Below are 20,884 nucleotides of genomic sequence, written 5' to 3'. Positions count from 1 at the left end.
GATACCCATTTCGAGCCCTTGGATTTGCCGATGCAGACCCAAGTGACCCCAATCTCGTCCTCGGTGATGTCGAGAAGAGCATCGAGTCGGATGGAGAGGGCGAAGACTCAGTCGGCGTTGCAGATATGCTGGACACAGACGATGAAGCCGAAGCTCTTGTTGATGAATCGGTTGTCGCCAAATCAAGCCGGATCGCCGGTTTGCTGAACGAGGTCGAGTTGGAAAGCTACATATGGCAGTGGAAGGTATGTTGAAAGACGTTGTGTGTTGTGATGACAAAGTCAACTTATTAATCTGAATTTATGCTGACAGGGTCATCCGAAATCTTCGACGACAACCAATTAGCTGATATGGCGGCTCGAGGCTGGACCGTGTACCCTGAAAATGAGATTGCGGACATTGTCGACGACCCGGAAGTTGAAAAAATGTACGAAGGTTACTGCGGACCGTCAAAATATGTCTTAGCATCGGCGAAATCACCACTGTCCCTGTTCTTCTACTTCCTGTCGAGGGCATTCTGGAGGCACGTTGCGCGCGAGACACATCGCTACTGGGAGCAGACGTTTGACGTTCGCCTGGAAAAGGCTGTCGCGAAAGAGGCACAAGTGACCCATCAACCACAAAAGAGTATCGACAAGTTGCGTAGAAAGCTGGTGCGATTTGAGAGGATTGCGCCACATGAAATTGTTCAATGGATTGGTTTGATATTGGCGCACACTTTGAACCCTCGTAAGAGTTTTGAAAAGCACTGGTCTACAACGGAAGACGGCCTGATTCCTGCTGGAGCGTTTGGCAAAGTGATGTCACGAGATCGGTTTCGAGACATCACGAGATTTCTTCATTTCTCGGACAATTAGGACGCTGCAGCAGCTCGTGATCATGCATGGGAAATCAGACCAGTCTTGTCAACGGTGGAGAAGACATTCAAAGAAGGCTACGTTCTCGGCTTGACGTGTCATGGGTACGGCAACGTGTTAGAGTGGAAGTTGATATTGGCAGGAAATACGACGTCGAGGGTGCACAGTCAATGGATACAAAGAGCGGGCCAGCTGCGGTTGTCGAAATGTGGCGTGTGTATTCCGGGGACTTCCATATTCGGGACGACGTGTGGTAATTGCTGATCGCTTCTACACTTCGATTCCCCTGACACAGCAGCTCCGTACCATGGGATTCAACTACGTAGGCACAATCCAGACAAACCGAAAAGGCTGGTGCAAAGGCGTTCAGTATCTGTTCAAGAAACGACCAGCCAGGTACAAGCGGGGATCTTTCACGATGGCCGTAGCGAAGAGTAATCCGGGACTAACTGCTGTCGGCTGGGCTGACAACCGGTATATTTCCTGTCGTCTCAAGTGACCGCGGCATCGACAACGGTGCAGCGGAGGGAGAAGAGTGGAGCGGTGTCAACGGTGCCGTATCCTGGTTTAGTTGATGAATATCAGCGCTACATGGGTGTCGTCGATCGCCACGACTAGTTGCGACTCCAGTCGTACTGTGGTGTAGGGATTTCCAGATTCGACCATGCCAACCTACTTTAGGTCAAGAATCGGCTCGGTCTGATAACCCAGAGCTTAGGAACAAAGGATCACGGTAAGTACTCGGCGATCTGTCCGGATATGCTATCCGGATTGCCGCTGAGCTCAACGGTCGCCTGAACTCAGCTGAAGGGTCGGTAGAGATCCGAAACGACTACATTTCACTAGATATTTGTATAAGAAGCATAGGATTAAATAGGGGGAGCCGAAAGACTCCCAGAAGATAACAGAGCAGAATTTTTCTAGTCCAAGACACGTGTACACTTTTCCGGTAAGTCCCTGCATAGGGCTGGATTATGCCTGCCGTCAGTACTCGAGAGGCATAGCTTGTAGGGTATTAACTGGTAGCGCCAAGGGATTAGGTCGGTCCGGGTGGGACAAAGTCTCGCTACGCGCGAAAGAAAGTCCCGCATACTCAGCGGGCCGGTACGTCGGATAGCCCGGGTGCCGTAACACTTCTAGCTGAGCAGCCTCTGCGCTCGGTGACCTGTAAAAGCGCTCGCGCGCCGTCGTCCATCCTTTGGTGGAGGGCACAGGGTTGTGAGCGAGCTCAGCCGAACCAAACTCGGCGGAGCCTCGGAAGTGATCTGACTTGGTTAGTCGGAACCGAGTGGAAGCGAGCCACTCGTCTGTCCCGGAAGGGCCGGACCGCGAGGGGACCACCCTCTGCGCAGGCCATACAACCGCCGACCTAACTCGGCGATTCGTTGTGGTTTGTGTAAGGAATCCACATCTGACGGTATTTGTGTGTTCTACTACACCACAACTGGTGCCGCGACCCGGGAACAGGAGAGTGTGCTTGTTTTTATAGGTACCAGCTCACCAAGTTAAGAGGAAGAGAAGAGAAAGAGAAGAGTGAAGAGTGAAGATGGTCAAGGAATCAGCAACTCCGAGCGACGGAAGCCCAGCGAAGGCTGGGAGGATCGCCTCTCGCGGGATCGGACCCGGCGGATCAACGACTTATCGCCATGACGATGAAGGTGGGACGAACCGTCCAGTTCGACGAGGATGGCCAAGACCAGGAGAGCGAGAACGGAGATGCAAGTGAAGGAGAGTATGAAGAGAAGACCGAGACCGCTGAGCTCGGAGAAACGAAGACTACCGCCGAGCTACTTGGCGAGGTGGAAGAGTTGACGCTGCAGGTGGGACGCATGGGAGCCCCACGTCCTGTCGAGCGCAACTTATCCGCCGAGCTCGACGAAGGTGCGGACGATGAAGAAGATGAAGAAGAACATGGCGTCGCTCAAGGGGACCGTCCGCCCCTTATTCCGAAAGCGACGAGGAACGCCGATACGCCGAGCGCCAATAAAGTGTTGGCTCGACTCGGCGAGGAGATGAGAACGAGATCGGAATGGATGATGATGTTCGCGCCGGTGGCGATGGCGCAGGCGAAGTGACCGATGTTGGGTACCGAGTTAACTCAACCGGTGCGTGCAGCCAACATCAATCCGTTGGTGGAAAAAACTGTGTTGCTGTTGAAGGCGATGGGCTATTGGTGCAAAAGCCGACCAAACAGCCTCATCCTGTCCGACTGGAGTTTGACCCGTGGCGGAGCTGAGCTCTGGCTATGGAAGAAGAAGATGAGAGTGGCGTTTGGATTGGAGAAGGCCCCTGGTGGAACGAAGAAGGTGTACAGCCGAGTAGCCGAGTTCAAACCACTCGGCGAAGACCCAAGCAAAATTCCTTTGCCAAAGACCCCGGAGACGAAAAGACATGAAGTGCTCCGCGCTACGCAAGGGACTCCGTACTTCGAAGACTCCCACATGCTGACTCCAATGAAGCTAAACCCGACTCAGCGAGCGCCGAGTCGTGGCCAGCGGAATGTTGGTCGTTACCGTGAACTGTATGACGCTGCAGACGAAGCTGAGGCTTACGAGGAGGATGAAGAAGACGATGACGCCTTCGACGAGAGAGGAAACCGTGAAGAAACCGTAAAGGACTACATCCGACGCTTGAGCTTTGACGCGACTGAAGAAGACTCGACGCAGTACCTAGAAGTCCAAACTCACGCCTCACTCGACAAAATCGCCGAGTTCGAAGGAAAGCGCTACCGTTCTGACGCGTCGCTCCAGTGGCTCAAGCGTTTTATCTACGAGATGAAGAGTACCAGGATGCCCCAAAGTGCCTGGTGCGAACCTTTCTCGCTATGCTTGGGACGCGCGGCGAAGAGCTGGTACAGGCAGCTGCCGAAGAAGACTCAGCGACGTTGGAAACTACTCAGCGAGGCGTTCCTGGATTATTATTGCTCACAGTTCGACCAATCCGCCCGCACTCGCTACTACTCGGCGAGACGTAAAGTCAGCGAGCCGATCTGCGACTTCTTGATCCGGCTCAATGGGTATGCTCGGACAGCCAAGATCCAGTACGAGAAAGGGGGCGCCGACGCAGCTGATCATGTCGAGCACTTCTTGCTGCATTGTGGAGATGACGATGTGATGGATTTGATGTACCCCTTGCAATTGGAAGACATCAGTAAGGTGGAACAGATAATCAATCGTCGGATCCTCGGCGAAAAGCGCAAGAAGCAGCGCGACCGACTCGTGATCGCACGAGGCCGAGATGACAAGCGGAAGGATCAGAGCCGCCGAGATGAACGCCGAGATGGACGTCGAGATGAGAAGCGCAGTCGCAAGGAAGAAAACCGCGACCGCCAAGTCACTGTCGTTGACGCTGACTCTGACGGGGAGGAACTCATCGATCAGAACCCGCCGAGTCCGTACAACTCCGAAGACGAATGGGATGATGAGGACAAGTCCGGAGGACACGACTCAGCGGAAGACGACGACTACATTGACGCCGGCGTTTCCAATGATAAGGGAAATACACCGGACCGCCGAGAGAACTCGGCGGGAGACCAGAATGGCTCGAATCGAAGTTGGGGGAACTCGGCGAACCGACCTCCGCGACCGTACAACCAACGAGAGCAGTCGAACCGTGGAGATGGATCACGCGACAACTCACAGCGTGGACCTTGTGCAGCTTGTGGAAGAACGGGGCACTCGGCTCACTACTGTCGACGACGCTGCAAATTCTGCAGACAAGTCCATGAAGGCAGCCAGTGCAAGCTGTTTCGTTAATATGAGAAGCTGGCTGCGCTCGTGAAAAACTCGGTCGACAAGTCGCAAGTGCCAGGAGACCTGCAAAACCTTTACGCGCCGAGTGATTTAAACTCGGCGGCCCGCCAATACTGACTGGGTTGGAATATGCCGGGCTGCCACAGTCAGCTGAACCTGCAGTTGAGGCGAACTTCTTGTTTGCCTTCGTAGGCGAAGCAGGACGGCCCGAGGGAAGAAGCGGGGATGGCAATTAGATGTGTGAAATCGACGGAATTGAACGTGAGCTCGGTGAGTTAGATGATAACCACCGAGCGATTGCAAGTGTAACTCGGCAGTCACCAGGCTGTGCATCGTACCAGAATCATGAAGCTGCTTCCGGGAGAACGGTTGGGATGGTGGTCAGCACAGACGTTTGATCGCCGAGTTAGGATGAGAGCTCTCGTGTTGGGGGCAGTGAGCGACCGAAGGACCAAGATACTATTGGACACCGGAGCAAATGTCTCGGCGATTAGTGAGTACTTCGCGAGGAAACTGCGTCTCAAGAGAGTGACCAGCCGAGATAAGCGAATCGACATACAAGGAATAAGTAAAGACAGAATGGTGACAACGTCACGAGCAGTTGTGAAGGTGACACTCGGCTGGGAAGTGGCATATGAGTTTGAAGTATGGATAATGCCTCATCATGCCGGAGTCGATTTGATTCTCGGCACCGACTTCATGATCCCAGCTGGGATCCGTCTGGATCTGTACAACTCGGCTGTCAAGCTACCCGATGAGATGGTGATCCCACTCATCCGATCAAGTAATGCGCCGACCAAGACCGAGTTCGGACCAAATGTCCCATGTGGGCCACCAGACGGGTTAACAATCGAAAGTCGAATGACCGCTGAGCTCAAATTGCCCAGGCGGCAACCCAGTGAGTCGATGCATGACTTGTGGGTGAGACGGACGAAGGGTTGGATTCCAACGGCTGTTTTTAATCGCCGAGGAAGACCGACCCATGTCCTGATTACGAACGTACGACCGACGTCAGTCTGGCGCCCACCTCACTTTTATGTGATAAAATGGCAGCCACACGGAGTACTGGTCAATGAGGGATATGTCCGCGTGAACTCGGCGAAATACCGTGACTGGCAGATATGGGCATTTGAGTCAGCGATGGACAAATATTTGCTGCAGAAAGAACAACGACTGTACGAGGACTGGTTGTCACACCAGCCGCCAGCTGTGGAAAGACGAAAATACCCAATTCCGACGGCGGTGAAAAAACGACCCCCCTCCAGTGGAAAAGGGACCCGAATTAACATGCGCCGAACGCTGGAGAAGGATCGAAGCTGATACAGAAGCCGACGAATACGAGAGGCGTCGCGGTAACGCCGATGCTATATCGACTTCAGGGGTGACAAGGGGTGACCCGGCTATAAACTCAGCGTTCAAGCTAGAAGACGTCCGAGCGGATCGTACGCCGGTGCTACACGATGGCCAAGATGTCTCCTATCAGCTGTCCACGTTTGAAGACGATGGCGCCATTTCTGACGTCAGCACGAACTCAGCGGTTGAAGGAACAAGTGCAGTAAGGGCCAAGGAAGACGTGTCGGCGACTGAAGACTCAGCTATAACGGAAAGAGACCATGAAGAACGCTCAGAACTCGCCCTACGTGACGCCCAACCCGTTATGGACAACCGAGCCAAGTTTAGAGTCATTAGACTAAGTATTGTGGGCGAGGCGAACTCAGCTGTGAGCGCCCCGACCACTATAAGTGCTGGGATTAACCATGTGGTGACGGCGAACTCGGCGCTCGGAGAACCAGCCGCAAGAAATGACTTGGGAGCTGTTCCGGTGTGCCATGGAACAACCGACTACGCGAGGGACGAGTGTGGACGCGTGGATGTCTATCCTGCCGTCGTAGCAGACTCAGCGGTACAGCGCCCTAGCGTGACGACTGCAAATTCCGAGCGGGAGGTATTACTTTCAATCAGTGTTGAGGCTAACAGTGAAGGACTGAGCTGGACGGTGAATACCAGTAGCAACAGTGATGAAGGTGAGGCACGAGCCGAGTCTGGAGTCGATGGGTTAAGTTCTGCAGCCGTGGTGAACTTAGCGATGGGTACACAAAAGGCCTGCAATATCCAGTCGGCGGCGGTGGACTCGGCGTCAGAAGATCTAAACACTAAGAGTGTCTCGGACGTGGCCACATCATTCCGTCAGGATGTCAGCTATACTGAAGACGCGTTTGCACGCACGGAAGTTAGTTCTGCCGTCACAACCAACTCAGCGGATGAGCACTCCGACGCGACCAAGGACTATGATAGTCGGGAGGTATTACTACCTGAAGGAATAAAGCCGAACGACGACCCAGCTACGGCGAACTCAGCGTTGGAGACTATGAAGGCCGAAACCGGTTCGGAAGTGGTTAGACAGCATGATGATGATACCATCTACCTCGGAGACAAGTTTGAACACGCAGGAGTCAGATCGGCCATCGTAGTGAACTCAGCGAATACGGGCCCTGACGCGGACGAAAACTATGATTTACCAGAGGTATCACTGTTGGAAGGTACTATAGCTGAGGTCGGAGTAACGAACTCAGCGGCGACGGTGTTCGACCCCGGTGGAATTGACTACGGTTTAGGACAAGCTGAAGATTATGAGTGCAACTCGACGAGAGACCCAACTGAAACCCTAAGACAGCACTACTTGGCTATCGCCGCGACCGAAGACGAGCAAGAGGATGATGTTGACGATGGTAAGACCGACATCTTTGAGCGTAGTGGGACAGATCTGGAATTGACGGACTACGCTCGAGCTGGCTTTCCTTCCCGACCTCACTGAAGTTGAGCCTACAGAACTCGACTATGGCGCTGCAAACGTCAAGTCGAGTAATCATACGCCAGCACAGTCGGCTAAATTGGTGGCAGAGCTACAAAAGCACGAAGGGAGAATGATTTCAAGTGGTAATGCCCTGCCGCCTCCAGCGTACGGAGCATTGTGCGACATCGACGTTCAAGGACACGCACCCATTAAGCAGAGAGCTCGGCGGATACCTCTCCGCCACTTGAGCAAACTTTACGAGTTGTTGAAGGGACTGCTTCGAGCTGGGTTGATATCATTCTCGGGCAACCCTTGGTCCTCGCCAGTGGTGATAGTGCTCAAGAAAAATGGTGTGGATATTTGGCTGTGCATTGACTATCAACTAGTTAATGCGATTACGACGCCGATGGAATACGCTATGCCACTAGTTGATGATCTGCTTACCGAATTGGAGAGTTACTTGTGGTTTTGCTCGCTCGATGCTGCGAGTGGATTCTGGGCAGTCTTGATGACACGCCGAGCTCGGCAGATCTCAGCGTTTGTCTGTGCACTTGGACACTTTGAATGGTTACGAATGCCGTTTGGATTGAAGAATGCGCCTATGATTTACCAGCGACTGATCGACAACGCTCTATGGGGATACGTTCAACCAAAGGGAGGATGGCAGTTGTTTGCCGAACGAATGGCTATTGCTGAAGCCGAGTCGGGAACTCGGCGAGTCGAGCTCGGCGGAGTCAGTGATTCAACGCAGAGTCAGCTGACGAAGTTTGAAGCTGACCACCAATCACAAGCTGACTGCGATCCGGTCCAAGACCTGGTCAATGGATCAGACGGCGACATGTTTGCTAATGGAGAACCAGACCAGTCTTCCTTGATTCCGGTGTTCAAGCGGAGGTCGTTTCTCGATGATATCTGTTTTGGAGGGGAGACGTTTGACGCCTGCTTGGAGACACTCGACCGATTACGAGCCCGGTTCACAGAATGTCGAATTAGCATCAGCTTTACCAAGCGTATCTTTGTCCAACCCAAGGTTGATTTCCTATCGCACGAGATTACACCGAGTGGCATACGCGCTGATGCGAAGAAGATAGCCGCGATCGCCGAGCTCGGCTTCCCGAAATCAAAGAAGGGGATGCAAGCTTTCCTCGGTGCCCTCAACTATTACGGCCGATTCATCCAGAACTTGGCTGTTTATGGAGCGGTACTCTATCAACTAAAGGATACGGACTTTGGTTCTGGGGGTGACTTGGCGTCAGTAAAAGCGTCATTCGCCGAGCTCAAAAGACGGGTAGCAGAAGCTCCAATTCTGCGTCATTTCGACTCGGCGAAAGAAGTACACATAATGTTGTACGCCAATGAGTGGGCACTGAGCAGTACATTGATGCAGCCGCACGACGACAAGCTGCACCCAGTTCGCTTCTGCGGACGCGTACTAAAGGAAAATGAACTCGGCTATGATCCCGCTGAGAAAGAAGTAGTCGCGCTGTTACAATTGCTGAAAGTGTGCTACACTCTCTTGGCGGGGAAGACGGTACACGTCTACACCCGTTTCTCTACGCTGGAGTGGGTGTTTAAGTCAAAGTCGCTGTACGGCCGCGCAGTCAGTTTCGCAGTTATGTTGTCGCCCTACGATTTGAAGGTGAAGCGAGTACGTGAACGTGATGTAGACTTCGCCCAGTTGCTCCAGGCGTCGAAACCCCCGTTTATCGGACTCGACGATTCCTTGAAGCACCTTGCGCCTCCCTCCAAGAACTCGGCGACACCCAGCGCTGCTATACGCCCGAATACCAGCTGACTTTGCGGGATGTGTGCTGTCATTTGATGGCTCAGCGAATACAGCTAAATACGGCGGGTATGGAAGCTGTTCGTGGATACTGTGGCGTCTTCCGAATTGGGACATTGAGATTGCTGCGAGTGCGTACCTGTCGTCCACCACAGTCAACATCGCCGAGTACACCGGCATGAACAATGGAGTCTTGGCGGCGATTGACCGAGGGATAACTGACCTGATTATCGTGGGAGACTCCCGGCTTGCAATCCAGCAATACATGGGGGTGATAGCATGCAAGAAGGAGACGTTGCAAGTGGAGCTAGCTCGACACAAGGATCTCACGAAGCAACTCAACTCGGTCCGGTATCGACACATAGCGCGACACTATAACGCAGCGGCTGATTATCTCGCTACAGAAGCACTTGAAGCTAAAGCTGGACGAGTAATTCTTGGGACGGATAGGAAAGCAGAACTGAGAATGATTAACCGAGTAGCCGAAGAGCTGTACGCCACAGACAACCCAGCGGAAACCCCGATTGCCACGGCAATTACTCGTAGCCGAGTACGCCGAGTTCACTTTGAGGACGAGCTGGATGAAGACTCGGCTAGAGCAAGAGGAGGAAGTCAGGATCACGAAGCCATATCAACAAATCCTGGAGAATCTGCGTTTGAAAGCAGTGGAGATGAATTCGAACAAGTCAGCGGGCGTCGACTCGGCGGACTAACCACACGACCCCGAATGTCGAAACAGGGTCGCAGATGGAGTCAGCCCAGACAGCTCAGAATGCCAACGACATTGATCCAGTGACAGTACAGACTGAGCGGAGACGACGAATCGCGAAGGCACAAGACTAAGAACTCAGGTGGGCCGATCTGAAGGCGTACCTAAGAGGTGAATTTGAGGACCTTACACACCGTCGAGCTCAGAATGCCGGCAAAGTCGCAGAAGTCTTTGTACTCAGCGAAGACGGCCTGTTATACCGCCGAGATGAAGCTCGCCGACTGGGCAAACTCGGCGAACCGAACCTCTCATTGAGATTGGAGATTCCGTCAACTATGGTCGACGAGATACTTCATAACTGTCACAGCTCGATCGAAGGGGGGCATCAAGGCATCGTCAGAACTTATCACCGAGTCAAGGCCGACTACTACTAAATTGGTCTTTACGCCGACGTGGTGAAACATGTTAGGGCCTGCGTGGACTGCAATACCAGTAAGAGCAAGCCGCAGTTGAGAGGTTACTCGCCGGCAAATGTGGTGTCATACCATCCATTCCAAGTCGTGTCAATGGATTTCGTGATTAGAACCAGGCGATCAATCCACTGAATCCTTGTTCAAAGAGGGAGACCAAGTCTGGTTGTTTATGGAACGAGTCAAGTCGGGCCTGACCAAGACGTTAGCCCACCGATGGCATGGACCATTCAGGGTGAAGAAGAAGGTGGAATAATTCGCCTATGAATTGGAGTTACCCGACAAAAGTGGATATAGGTTCTACTCAGTGGTCCATGTTTCACGCCTGAAGGCAGTCACCGAACTCGGCGGAAGACCAAAGACGAGGCTAATCGCCGACCTCGAAGAGACTCAGCGATTTGACTTTGACGAAGAATTACTGCCTGAAGATAGCTGGGAGCCAGACACAAGTACGAACCAGTATGAAGTCGAAGCAATTCTCGACGATGAGCTATCATTATCCACGAGTACGTCCCGGTCACAACGGAAGTTTAAGGTTAAGTGGGTCGGCTACGATGAGCCTACTTGGGAACCACTGTCGAATTTGTCATGTGGAGGTCTCCTGTTTGACTATCTACGACAGAAGAAGCGTGAAAACCGTCTGCCAATGGTGCAAGTTGCAGATGAGGATTAACAGCTATTGCACCAAATGTTACACCGACTCAGCGGACGACACAGGCCGAGTTGAGATGGAATGCTACTGTGTCGAAATTACATATACTGAATAATTACGAAATGAAGTCCTGAACGATACCTACGGGACGCCCAGTCGAAAGAAGAAAACTAAAAAGTTGGCGATCCGGACTCCAAGTGAGTTGAACCCGACGGAGACAACTGGGAAGAGCTCAGCGGACTCGACGATTGGAGGCGTGGCGTCGTAGCAGACGTCATCCCTTGGAAAACCGCGGAAGGAGATGCAACATTCGCAGCCGTGGCAAGAAGTATCATCGCCGAGCTAGCCAACGAAGCTGACGCCGAGCCAGGTGAAAGAAGAACTGGTGCCTCAGGACCCGACTCGGCTGAAGTGGATTGAGGCGGATTCGTTCCACTGGGGAGTGGAGTGCCGAACAGAGACATACCCGGAGACGCGCCTCGGAGATTGGGAGAACCCAACCCATCGTCCGCCGAGTCGTCATCAGACGCACTCTCGTCATCTGAGCCGAGTTCACCGATTGAAGACCCAGCAAAGATGTGGATACCTTGACGATTCAGCCGCGGTGGAGCACCCTGAGCGTATGCAGGAGGCGCTTGTTCGGCAAGATTGAAGTCTTCTTCAATCGCATCGTCAACAACCTGAGGATCCATACCGCGCGGAGCGAAAACCAAGAAGTCCACGTTCCGAGCGCGGAAGCAGGTGTTATACGGGTGGACCGCCGGGTCAGTAAGCCACCAAGCTCGCCAGGGCTCGGCTAGATCCACATCGGGAGCACATTGAACCCAGTCTCTCCCGGAGGGAACCCACGAAAGGTTGACGGGAGAGTAATGGGGGACGGACGGATCGAAATAAACCTCTGCGTCCACAAGAGGAGCAGGCTCATCGCCGAGCTTCTGAGTGACCGCCGAGTAAAGCTGGTCGTAGACAGCGACAACCAAAGATCGTAGGGTGTCACTACGGCGTTTGCGCTCGCGCTTGTACACCAGCCACAGCTCATACACTTCAGCGAGCTGAGCGGGCATGGCAGTCGGGTTGACGTCGGGATGGAGGCCCATCAACACACTTGACTCGACGATCCAATGGCGACGCTCGTAGAGAGCAACAAAGTAACGAGTCACTTGGCCATCGGTCTTGATGGGCCTTCCCGCCGAGTCCAAAGGACTGTCGCCACGAAGCTTCACCCATATATCCCCAAGAACTTGCATCAAGGTTCGAGGTCGGGCCTGAGAAGCCAAACACCGCCGAGCCCCCTCCAGCACTGACGGAGAAAAGAAGAAAGGAAGCTCGGGAAGCATCCGCCGGAGACGCTGACAAAAGAATGACTCGGATCGAAGTCAGCCATGAAAGCTCTTATTCCGTCAAGGGAGCACGGCGTGGGTGGCACGCGACTCTTGCCACCTACGAGCTCCAGCTGCACCCTGTATCCAGTAATGCATTTCAACAACGGGCTGAGCCGAAATGCATAAATGGCACCTCGCGGAGCTGAGCCATCTGAAGAATCAAACGACAATCCTTGGAAACCGCTTGCGAGGCTCGGGTCCGTAACGTCGCCAGCGGGAGCGTAAGAGCACTGGGTAGTGTGACCAAAGCCGGACGTGATGCAGTCGAACTCGGCTGAGAAAGAATCGACACTACCGGGAGCATACTTGGCGAAGGAGCAGCCGGAATGGATTGAGCAGGAGCCGGATCAGGAGTTGACGGAGGCTGCCGATGCTTGTGGTGCAGGTGTCTTGTGATGCTTCTTGTGTTTCTTGTGCTTCTTGGACCGCTTCGACCGGTGACCGGTAGGACTCGACGAGGCACGACGCTTGTGACGCTGCTGCTTCCCCGAAGCCGACGCAGAGGTAGAACTCGTCCCGTCACCAGAATCCTTCGATGAATGCCGCGAGGAGTGGCGATTACTCGGCGGCAAAGACTCATCACTCATCTCATCGTCAGAGCCGAAGATTGCCGCATGAAGGCTTCTCGCTTTAGCAGAACGACGAGCATCTTCGGCCGCTGAGTCGGAACCTGAAGGACTGCCAGCCGAGTTCTCGGATAAAGAAATGGGATCCAAGAGCGACCCAGCGGCAGGATTCGTCGAGCCGGCGGACGGTGCAGAACCGCCACCAGGCCCTAACACTTCGACGTCAGACGCGTCAAGGTCCTCAAGCAGCTGAGCAGTCACAGTGCGGGCGGTCGCAGCAGATCTCCGGATGGGGCGCCCAGACGGGGACGTCAACACGGCCGAGCTCGCAGGGAGAGACGGTCTGAGGACACTCACGGCCGGAGTCACTAGGTCAGTCAGCGTAGTGGATACGCTCAGACCCCGAGAGGGAGAGACGTGAGAGGATCGACCCGATGACGACTGGGAGTGCCCAACCACCGTTGGTACGACGCTGAGCGGTACACTTGACTGGGGCAACTTAGCGGAGATAGGCGAAGTCGAGCCTGGGGCACAAACACTTGTAGCCGGGACAGGCAGCGAGGCCACGACATCGGAAGAAGATACCGGCGGTGGGTGAGTAGCCGCGACTGACGGCATCGACAGAGGACCAGAAAACGAAGAAACCTACGAAGTCGTCGAATCAATCGCAGGAGCGGTGTCGTCGGCAGGTTCGGGCAACTCAAACTCGAATTCAACTTCGCTCGAAGCGTCATCGTTGTCTTCAGAGCGAGCAGAGACAGCGGGTTGGGTAGCTGAACTCAACTGAAGGTGACGAACCTTCTTCCGCCGAGTCCGACGACGGGACTTTCCAGAGCGGGGCCTTCCTCCATCGAACACAGTAGCTTGAGGAGAACTTGAGTGCAAAAGGGCACTGATAGCCTCGTGTCCATCCTCCCCTGGAAGTGGACAAGCGTACGGCTGAGGCGGATGCGGCGCCGGTGGACTATGACGAGGACCTGCAGCAGTGGGAGACTTGGGGTTGGCATAACGTCGAAGCCGCTGAGTCGAAGTCAAGTTCGCCAAAGGCGTACGGTGAAGCTGGGCGAGGGTCGGCTCGGGTTGGCTCGTAGCCGCCGCTGAGCTGACTGGAGCCGCAGCCGAGACTGCCAATGAAGTCACAGAAGACGCTTGACTAGCTGGGGGAGCCACACTAGGACCAATAGCGGAACTCGCCACTGGAGCATCTCGGCGAGGATGGACAATCAGCTCCAACTGCCGAGTTTCACCGGCTGGAATGTGAAGAACCTCAGGGAAGCGAGACTCCAAGACACGACACAGCCGGGCGCTAAGGAGAAGGTCGGACGGATCAAGTCCAGGAACCTGCAAGTCACCGCCAGCAGCAGCCATGTGAGGGTCGTGCATCGGAATAATGCCATTCCGACGGATGAGCCGCTTCTGTCGCAAGATCACCGCCCGCTGCTCAGCGATCACCGACTGAGCGTGCCGCAAAGGTTGAGTGCCGGTGGAGCTGTACAACCGCACCGACTCCTGCAGCTGCTCGAAATGCTTGGAAGCGATGCCCTAAAGAGTGACGAACGCTGCATCCCTCTCGGAAATGGATTGGACAAGGACGTCGATCTCAGCGTCTTGATCCAAGACTTGCTGATGATGGAGCTGAGCTTGACCCAACGCAGCGTCAACCTTGCTCTTCTCAGCTGCGATAGCCCGAGCAAGTTTTGCCTCACTCAGAGCTACAGCCTTTCGCAGTGAAGCAAGGAGATTAGCCGACTGCGCGGCAGCAGCCTCCAATCGGGACACCTGCTGTCGTGCCGATGAGAGCTGAGTAGACAAGTCGACGTTGCTGAGAGCAAGAGAGTCCAGTCGCCGAGTCAGTGCGCGGTTCTCCTCCTGAACAGCTTGATTGGTAGCTCGGAGATCGCCAATGATATGTGGATAATCAAGAGCGGCGTAGTTGCCTTTCAAGATATCAAACACTTCCCCCGCGGAAGCAGCATGCAAGATCGCTCGCCGCTGCGCGGGATCGGAAGGCTCCACGGAACGAGTAAATCCGTAGGCCATGAGCCTCGCCAGGAAGGTCAATTCTTCTCGGCGCTCGTACCCTTGCTCGTTAACTCTGGCCATGAGGGAGTCAAGACTCACTGGAGCAGCCGAGCTTGGCTGACTGGTGGCGCCCGAAGTGGTGTCGTCCGGCAAGCTCGGTGGACCAGGAGGACGCACGCGAGAAGACCCCGCCGACTCCGCGTCAGACTCATGGGAAGTTGTCAGGTCGACCAATCCAGCTTCAGGCCGGTCGCTGACCCCACGAGTGCCGACGGGTCGAGGAATTGACTCAGCTGGCGCGCCCTCACCTCGACGAGGAGTTGAAGGAGAATGGTGGCGCCGCGAGTTGTGCTGGAATAGCATGCGAGGAGTAAGGAGCTGCCAAGTGAGTGACAGCGGAAGCAGCGAACGTACCGAAGAAGGTGGTGGAGAGCCGCGAGACGTCATCAGCCGAGTACGGACCAACGGTGACAGAACCAAATGAAGGATTAAGACTCGGCTCGTATCATAACCGGGGCAGTTGTGGTGTAGGGATTTCCAGATTCGACCATACGCCAACCTACTTTAGATCAAGAATCGGCTCGGTCTGGTAACCCAGAGCTTAGGAACAAAGGATCACGGTAAGTACTCAGCGATCTGTCCGGATATGCTATCCGGATGGCCGCTGAGCTCAATGGTCGCCCGAACTCAGCTGAAGGGTCGGTAGAGATCCGAAACGACTACATTTCACTAGATATTTGTATAAGAAGCATAGGATTAAATAGGGGGAGCCGAAAGACTCCCAGAAGATAACAGAGCAGAATGTTCCTAGTCCAAGACACGTGTACACTTTTCCGGTAAGTCCCTGCATAGGGCTGGATTTTGCCTGCCGTCAATACTCGAGAGGCATAGCTTGTAGGGTATTGACTGGTAGCGTCAAGAGATTAGGTCGGTCCGGGTAGGACAAAGTCTCGCTACGCGCGAAAGAAAGTCCCGCATACTTAGCGGGCCGGTGCGTCGGATAGCCCGGGTGCCGTAACACTTCTAGCTGAGCAGCCTCTGCGCTCGGTGACCTGTAAAAGCGCTCGCGCGCCGTCGTCCATCCTTTGGTGGAGGGCACAGGGTTGTGAACGAGCTCAGCCGAACCAAACTCGGCGGAGCCTCGGAAGTGATCTGACTTGGTTAGTCGGAACCGAGTGGAAGCGAGCCACTCGTCTGTCCCGGTAGGGCCGGACCGCGAGGGGACCACCCTCTGCGCAGGCCATACAACCGCCGACCTAACTCGGCGATTCGTTGTTGTTTGTGTAAGGAATCCACATCTGACGGTATTTGTGTGTTCTATTACACCACAGTACTCTATGTAGTTGGCGACAAGGTAAGTGGGGTGTTGTTCATGTCAGCTTATGAAAAATATCTAATGCTGTCCCGAACAACAGATTTCAGAAATACTACAAAAGCCTGTTTCTTGGAGTGGTCGACATGGCGGTGGTGAACGCCTACATTGTACACGCTTACGTCTGGGAGAAGGAACGCAAGAAGAAGATGCCACACTACTCGTTCTTGACAACGCTACACAGACAGCTAATTCAGGAGACGGAGTCATCCTTTACGGAGGCAGGGACTTCGACTGATCCTACGGCTGTAGTGCGTGAGAAACCTATCGCTATCCAAGATGACCATTCCCTCGTCCAAACTACCGACACCCGTCTAAACAATGGTGTCCATCGTTTGCGCCAAAGGCAATGCAAGGTCTGCTCCTACTACAAACCGGCAGACAAGAAGAGGGAAGGAACGTCTACGTTCTATTGCGCGAAGTGCTCCGAAGGCAAGAAGGGGCAGGTGACACTCTGCAACAAGGTGCGGGGACACCAAGCAAACGAGGGCATGACCTGTGCTCAGATATGGCATATCCTGTGGCAGAATGGCTTGTTCGCCCCAAAAGCAAGTCATATTCGAGATCGTAGCCTAGCTAAGCCGTAGGGAAATACATTTAGCTGAGTTGCAACGCACAGGAGAACAAATAAGTCACTCAGCTTGCTAAGAACACCTTCCACGTAGTTGCTAATGCCCCTGTTAGTCTCTTTGGGGGGCGCTCTGTCGTGTCCGTCCTGCCAGCCCTCGCTCTCTTTTTGCTGAGTTGATGCGGTGGTGAATGCGTGGTCTCTCCTTCTGGTCTCTAAATATCGGAATTGCATAAATAGACTGGCAAACAGTTATTGGGAGGAATTTTATCCGCAGATCATACCAAGCCCCTATATTAGAATAATCACCGATAAGCTTAGCAACAAGCTCGTAAAAAAAGATGCATTCAACTCCTTCGCTAAAATATGTCTTACTTTGTTTAAGTAAACTCCTTATACCCTCCCGGAGGGTATAAGGAGTTTTCTTTAGCCTATCCCTGTCACCCCTCGGCGTCCAAGGGGCTAACAGCTATGTTGCAGCAATGGTCGACCTCTGGAAGCAGCAGTCCAATGCCAGAATCAACAGCCATCCCTCTCCCCGAGACGCTGTAGTGACAGCGCTTCTTAAGCTAATCGAATATGAAGAAGATGAAAGGAAGCGCAAGAGCTTTGAAGACCGCGGCGCTGATACGCTGCTGGATGGCTACCCAAATGCAGACAGATAAAGAAGATAGCTTCTTACTTCTGGACTCTGGGGCGAGATCAGGGTATAGGTTTGCGCAATCTACTTGCTTTCCTGCTGAGTCATTACGCTCTTATGAGATGGCGAGTCAGCACGCAAGATGGAGTTAACAGACTTGCACTCCGTTGTTCTTAAAAACGAGGGCTACAACCCTTGCAGAGCGGTCGTAATGGTCATGCGACAAGGTAAAACAAATCAGGTCGGCCGTATTGAGGTAGGCGCATTCATGCGGAGCATAAGCGTTGGAATATGTTCACACGGACAACTGGGATTGTACTTATTCTGGAGATGGCATGTTGAAGGCGAGCCTTTTCTCGATTTTACATCTTCTGCCAACTGGTATCCCGTCAAGCTTCTAAGAACTGGAAAAGACACAACCAAAGAAATGTCCTACAAAGTGCACCGACAGGCTATCACAGTGGCACTTAATCATGTTGGAATATACAGTAAAAAGAAAACGCATGTTGGGCGGGGTTCGGGAGCGAGAATTGCTGATTTAGGCGGCGCGAGTGAGTCTCAGATTCGTCGGCTAGGTCGATGGAACAGTCAATCACTGGAAAAGTGCTATTTATCTTCCCTTCCACGAGAAGCAATGCGCACATTAGCAGGTTTCGATCCAGCTAAGGAAGTTTTTTTGTGACCCGGGCTTCGGTTGCACCAACACTATCACTGCAACATAAAATACTTTCACATGTGGATAAGTGGAAGCAGTCAATAGTCAACGGAAGTGCGGAGCAGACAATGGCTGCAGGGGGGGGTTCTTGGAATTACTACAGTATCTCCGTATAGTGATACTTCAAGACGCTGTAGTTTTGAAAGATAGCACTTCCGCACATCTAATCTGGCACAACGACGTCTTTCGTTTGTCTGAGTTTCTTCTTTTCAAGCAAGAAGCAATCCAGACAATAGCTACCATCGACGACCCCGCCGAGCAGAGACTTCAAAAGGCAATACCAGTATTGTAACTAAGATAGACGGCTCTTATCACGAGTTAAAAGCTTTGGTTGACCAAGCAAATGTGTCACGGCAGGTGGTTAAAAGTCAGCTCGCCGACGTGGTACGCGTACTGGCCTCACTTACAGGCGGTACAGCTTTGGTACAGCTGAAATTGATCTCTGATACAGGAAGTGAATTTGACTACCAGTCACGTAGAGCGGAGTGTTTCTGCCGATCAGGATACACCACGAACATTACTCTGGCCTCCTGTCCGCAATACAAGCTACGTCGAGGCGTCGAGACAGTAATGGATCTTTAGAAGGAGTGGACGGTAGGATTAGATGGTGGCACTGCGGTAAGCCATTTGGAAGCAAATCACTGTGCGAAGTGGTGCTCGCCAGAAGAAAGGCGGTTTTTAATCGCTGTCGAGTTATTCTCAATCTAATGCAAGAAATTGCTGCTCAAGTCCACGTAGCTGCCCAAGTTGCAGAAGTTGCAGCGATCGAACAGGCTGTCAAAGCTGTGGAAGAGTGCAGGCACAAACACAAAAAATCGCTGAATTGGATAAGCAAAAACGCGGCACTGGTCCGTCAAGAAGTAAAGAAGGCCGTCTTACCCCGTCATGCAACAGCCTTCTTAGCTTCATAGCTACCGGAAAGGCACACTATACCCATATTTGCAATATATAACAATGTAGAGGTACACAATTCTGTCTTGGATATCGACACCATTGCTATCGTCGTGATTTCGCTGTGGGCACCGCTTTATCGCTTCCTCAAGCGAGTAAAGATTATTGTCAGATCTGATCCTACTGAGACTCTCTATGATTGGCGGATACCCACAAAAATTTATTGGCGCTAGGACTTCACGTCCTTTCTACTTAGTAAAAACCGGGCCCAAGACCCATCTATTTCCAGGCTGATAACCCGTCATTAATGCGGCCAAGCCGCCTAAGGGTAAATGTATCTGCTTAACTATCTAACATAGTTAAACCGAATCAAATGCATAACGTGTGGCTTTCAGCCAACGTACTGAGAAACATTGTTAACTCTCCAGCTTATGTACTGATAGTTTGCTAACTCTCCGGGTACTCCGTACCCCTGTGTGCTCCACACCAGGTAACCCCGTTACACTCTCCCCACTAAGATGAGAACATTCCGTTTTCGAAACTTCCTCAGCGAGGACACGTCTTGTCAAGACGGCAGAGGTTACTACACCCCACACCAGCGTTGTACAACTCCGCGAGCTCACAAACACCTACGCATCGTTGATGCCCACTTTCTCGTCGTCAGTCCACGGTCCAATGTCTAAGCGCACCGCGCATCTTAGGCTCAATCGGTCTCAGACCTACGCTCGCCCTCCGCTCCTACTCCAAGAGCTGCAAACCACTCAGAGCTATGCTCTTGACTCATCCGAGTCGTCGACGACAGCTCAGCGGTTGAGCACTCGCTTTACAAGCGATAGGTCGGTGGTTCAATCCCACCAGGGCGTCGCCCTCTCGTTCCATGAACGATTGTCCACGCTTGGACAAGCTTAAAAGCAACACCCTGTTAGCTCAATGGTTGAGCGTTGGCTTTGAGAGCCACAGGTCGGTGGTTCGGACCCACCAGGGCACAGCCCTCTCGCTCTATGAACTGTTGTCCTAGAATGGACAGGTGTAAGGGTAACACACTTCTAGCTCAGTGGTCGAGCGTTGGCTTTGGAAGTTACAGGTCGGTGGTTCGATTCCACCCGAGGCGCTGCCCTCTCATATCATGAGTAGTCCGTTCTCGGACAAACGTACAGGTATCGCCCTTATAGCTCAATGGTAGAGCTCCGGCCTGGAAAGCCAAAGGCCAGTGGTTCGATCCCCGTCCGGGACACACCACTTTCGCTGTTACAGCGCATCCACATTTGGATCATGCTCATCGAGCAAGTTGTTTCAAAACAACTATGCGTCTATCGGGACGCTTGTGCCTGAACCTTGTTCAGCACAACACGAAGCACCTGCTTCCTTCGAGACCACATCCCCAACACCACGCGGTCTCTCCACCTCCTGCTTCCGCTGCGAGCGCCGCTCATACGTACGACCTGGCTGCTGTAGCCATTGATCAGAGCCTGATCTCAACTACTGACCTGTTCACTCCCCAGGCGCCCAGCGCCTGGCGACGCTGTCGCACGCCATGGTGGCGCTTCGGCACAGGATGTGCCCAGTCGTAAGCGCCGACGACGTCAGATGCAGCGGGGCTGCCGTAGCTTTAGCGTCAGAGGAAGACGTTCGACTCAAAGAGTCACTAATACTAAGTTTCTTATCCAAAGAAACTTAAAGCCCAAGACCAGGGCCCAAAGTTAATACTTAA

General features: G+C 53.3%; 1 protein-coding gene and 2 non-coding genes across 3 annotated transcripts; all 3 read left to right on the top strand.

Annotated features, from left to right (window-relative positions):
* Positions 1-16,445: 16,445 nt before the first annotated feature.
* PITG_19408 (uncharacterized protein) lies at positions 16,446-16,946 on the top strand (the record flags this gene model as incomplete). The annotated part of the gene is made up of 1 exon (XM_002996979.1): positions 16,446-16,946. One exon carries the CDS (start codon positions 16,446-16,448, stop codon positions 16,944-16,946), a length of 501 nt encoding a protein of 166 aa, XP_002997025.1.
* A 3,021-nt stretch (positions 16,947-19,967) lies between these two features.
* On the top strand, positions 19,968-20,038 carry PITG_30369. The gene has a single exon. It is a non-coding gene; the product is annotated as a tRNA-Val (tRNA).
* A 176-nt stretch (positions 20,039-20,214) lies between these two features.
* On the top strand, positions 20,215-20,285 carry PITG_30367. The gene has a single exon. It is a non-coding gene; the product is annotated as a tRNA-Pro (tRNA).
* The last annotated feature ends 599 nt before the right edge of the window (positions 20,286-20,884 follow it).

This window comes from Phytophthora infestans, genomic scaffold, assembly GCF_000142945.1.
Source record: "Phytophthora infestans T30-4 supercont1.93 genomic scaffold, whole genome shotgun sequence".
NCBI classification, from domain to species: domain Eukaryota; phylum Oomycota; class Peronosporomycetes; order Peronosporales; family Peronosporaceae; genus Phytophthora; species Phytophthora infestans.
The sequence above is the reverse complement of the archived record's forward strand: the minus strand, read 5'-3'. Positions and strand labels throughout refer to the sequence as shown.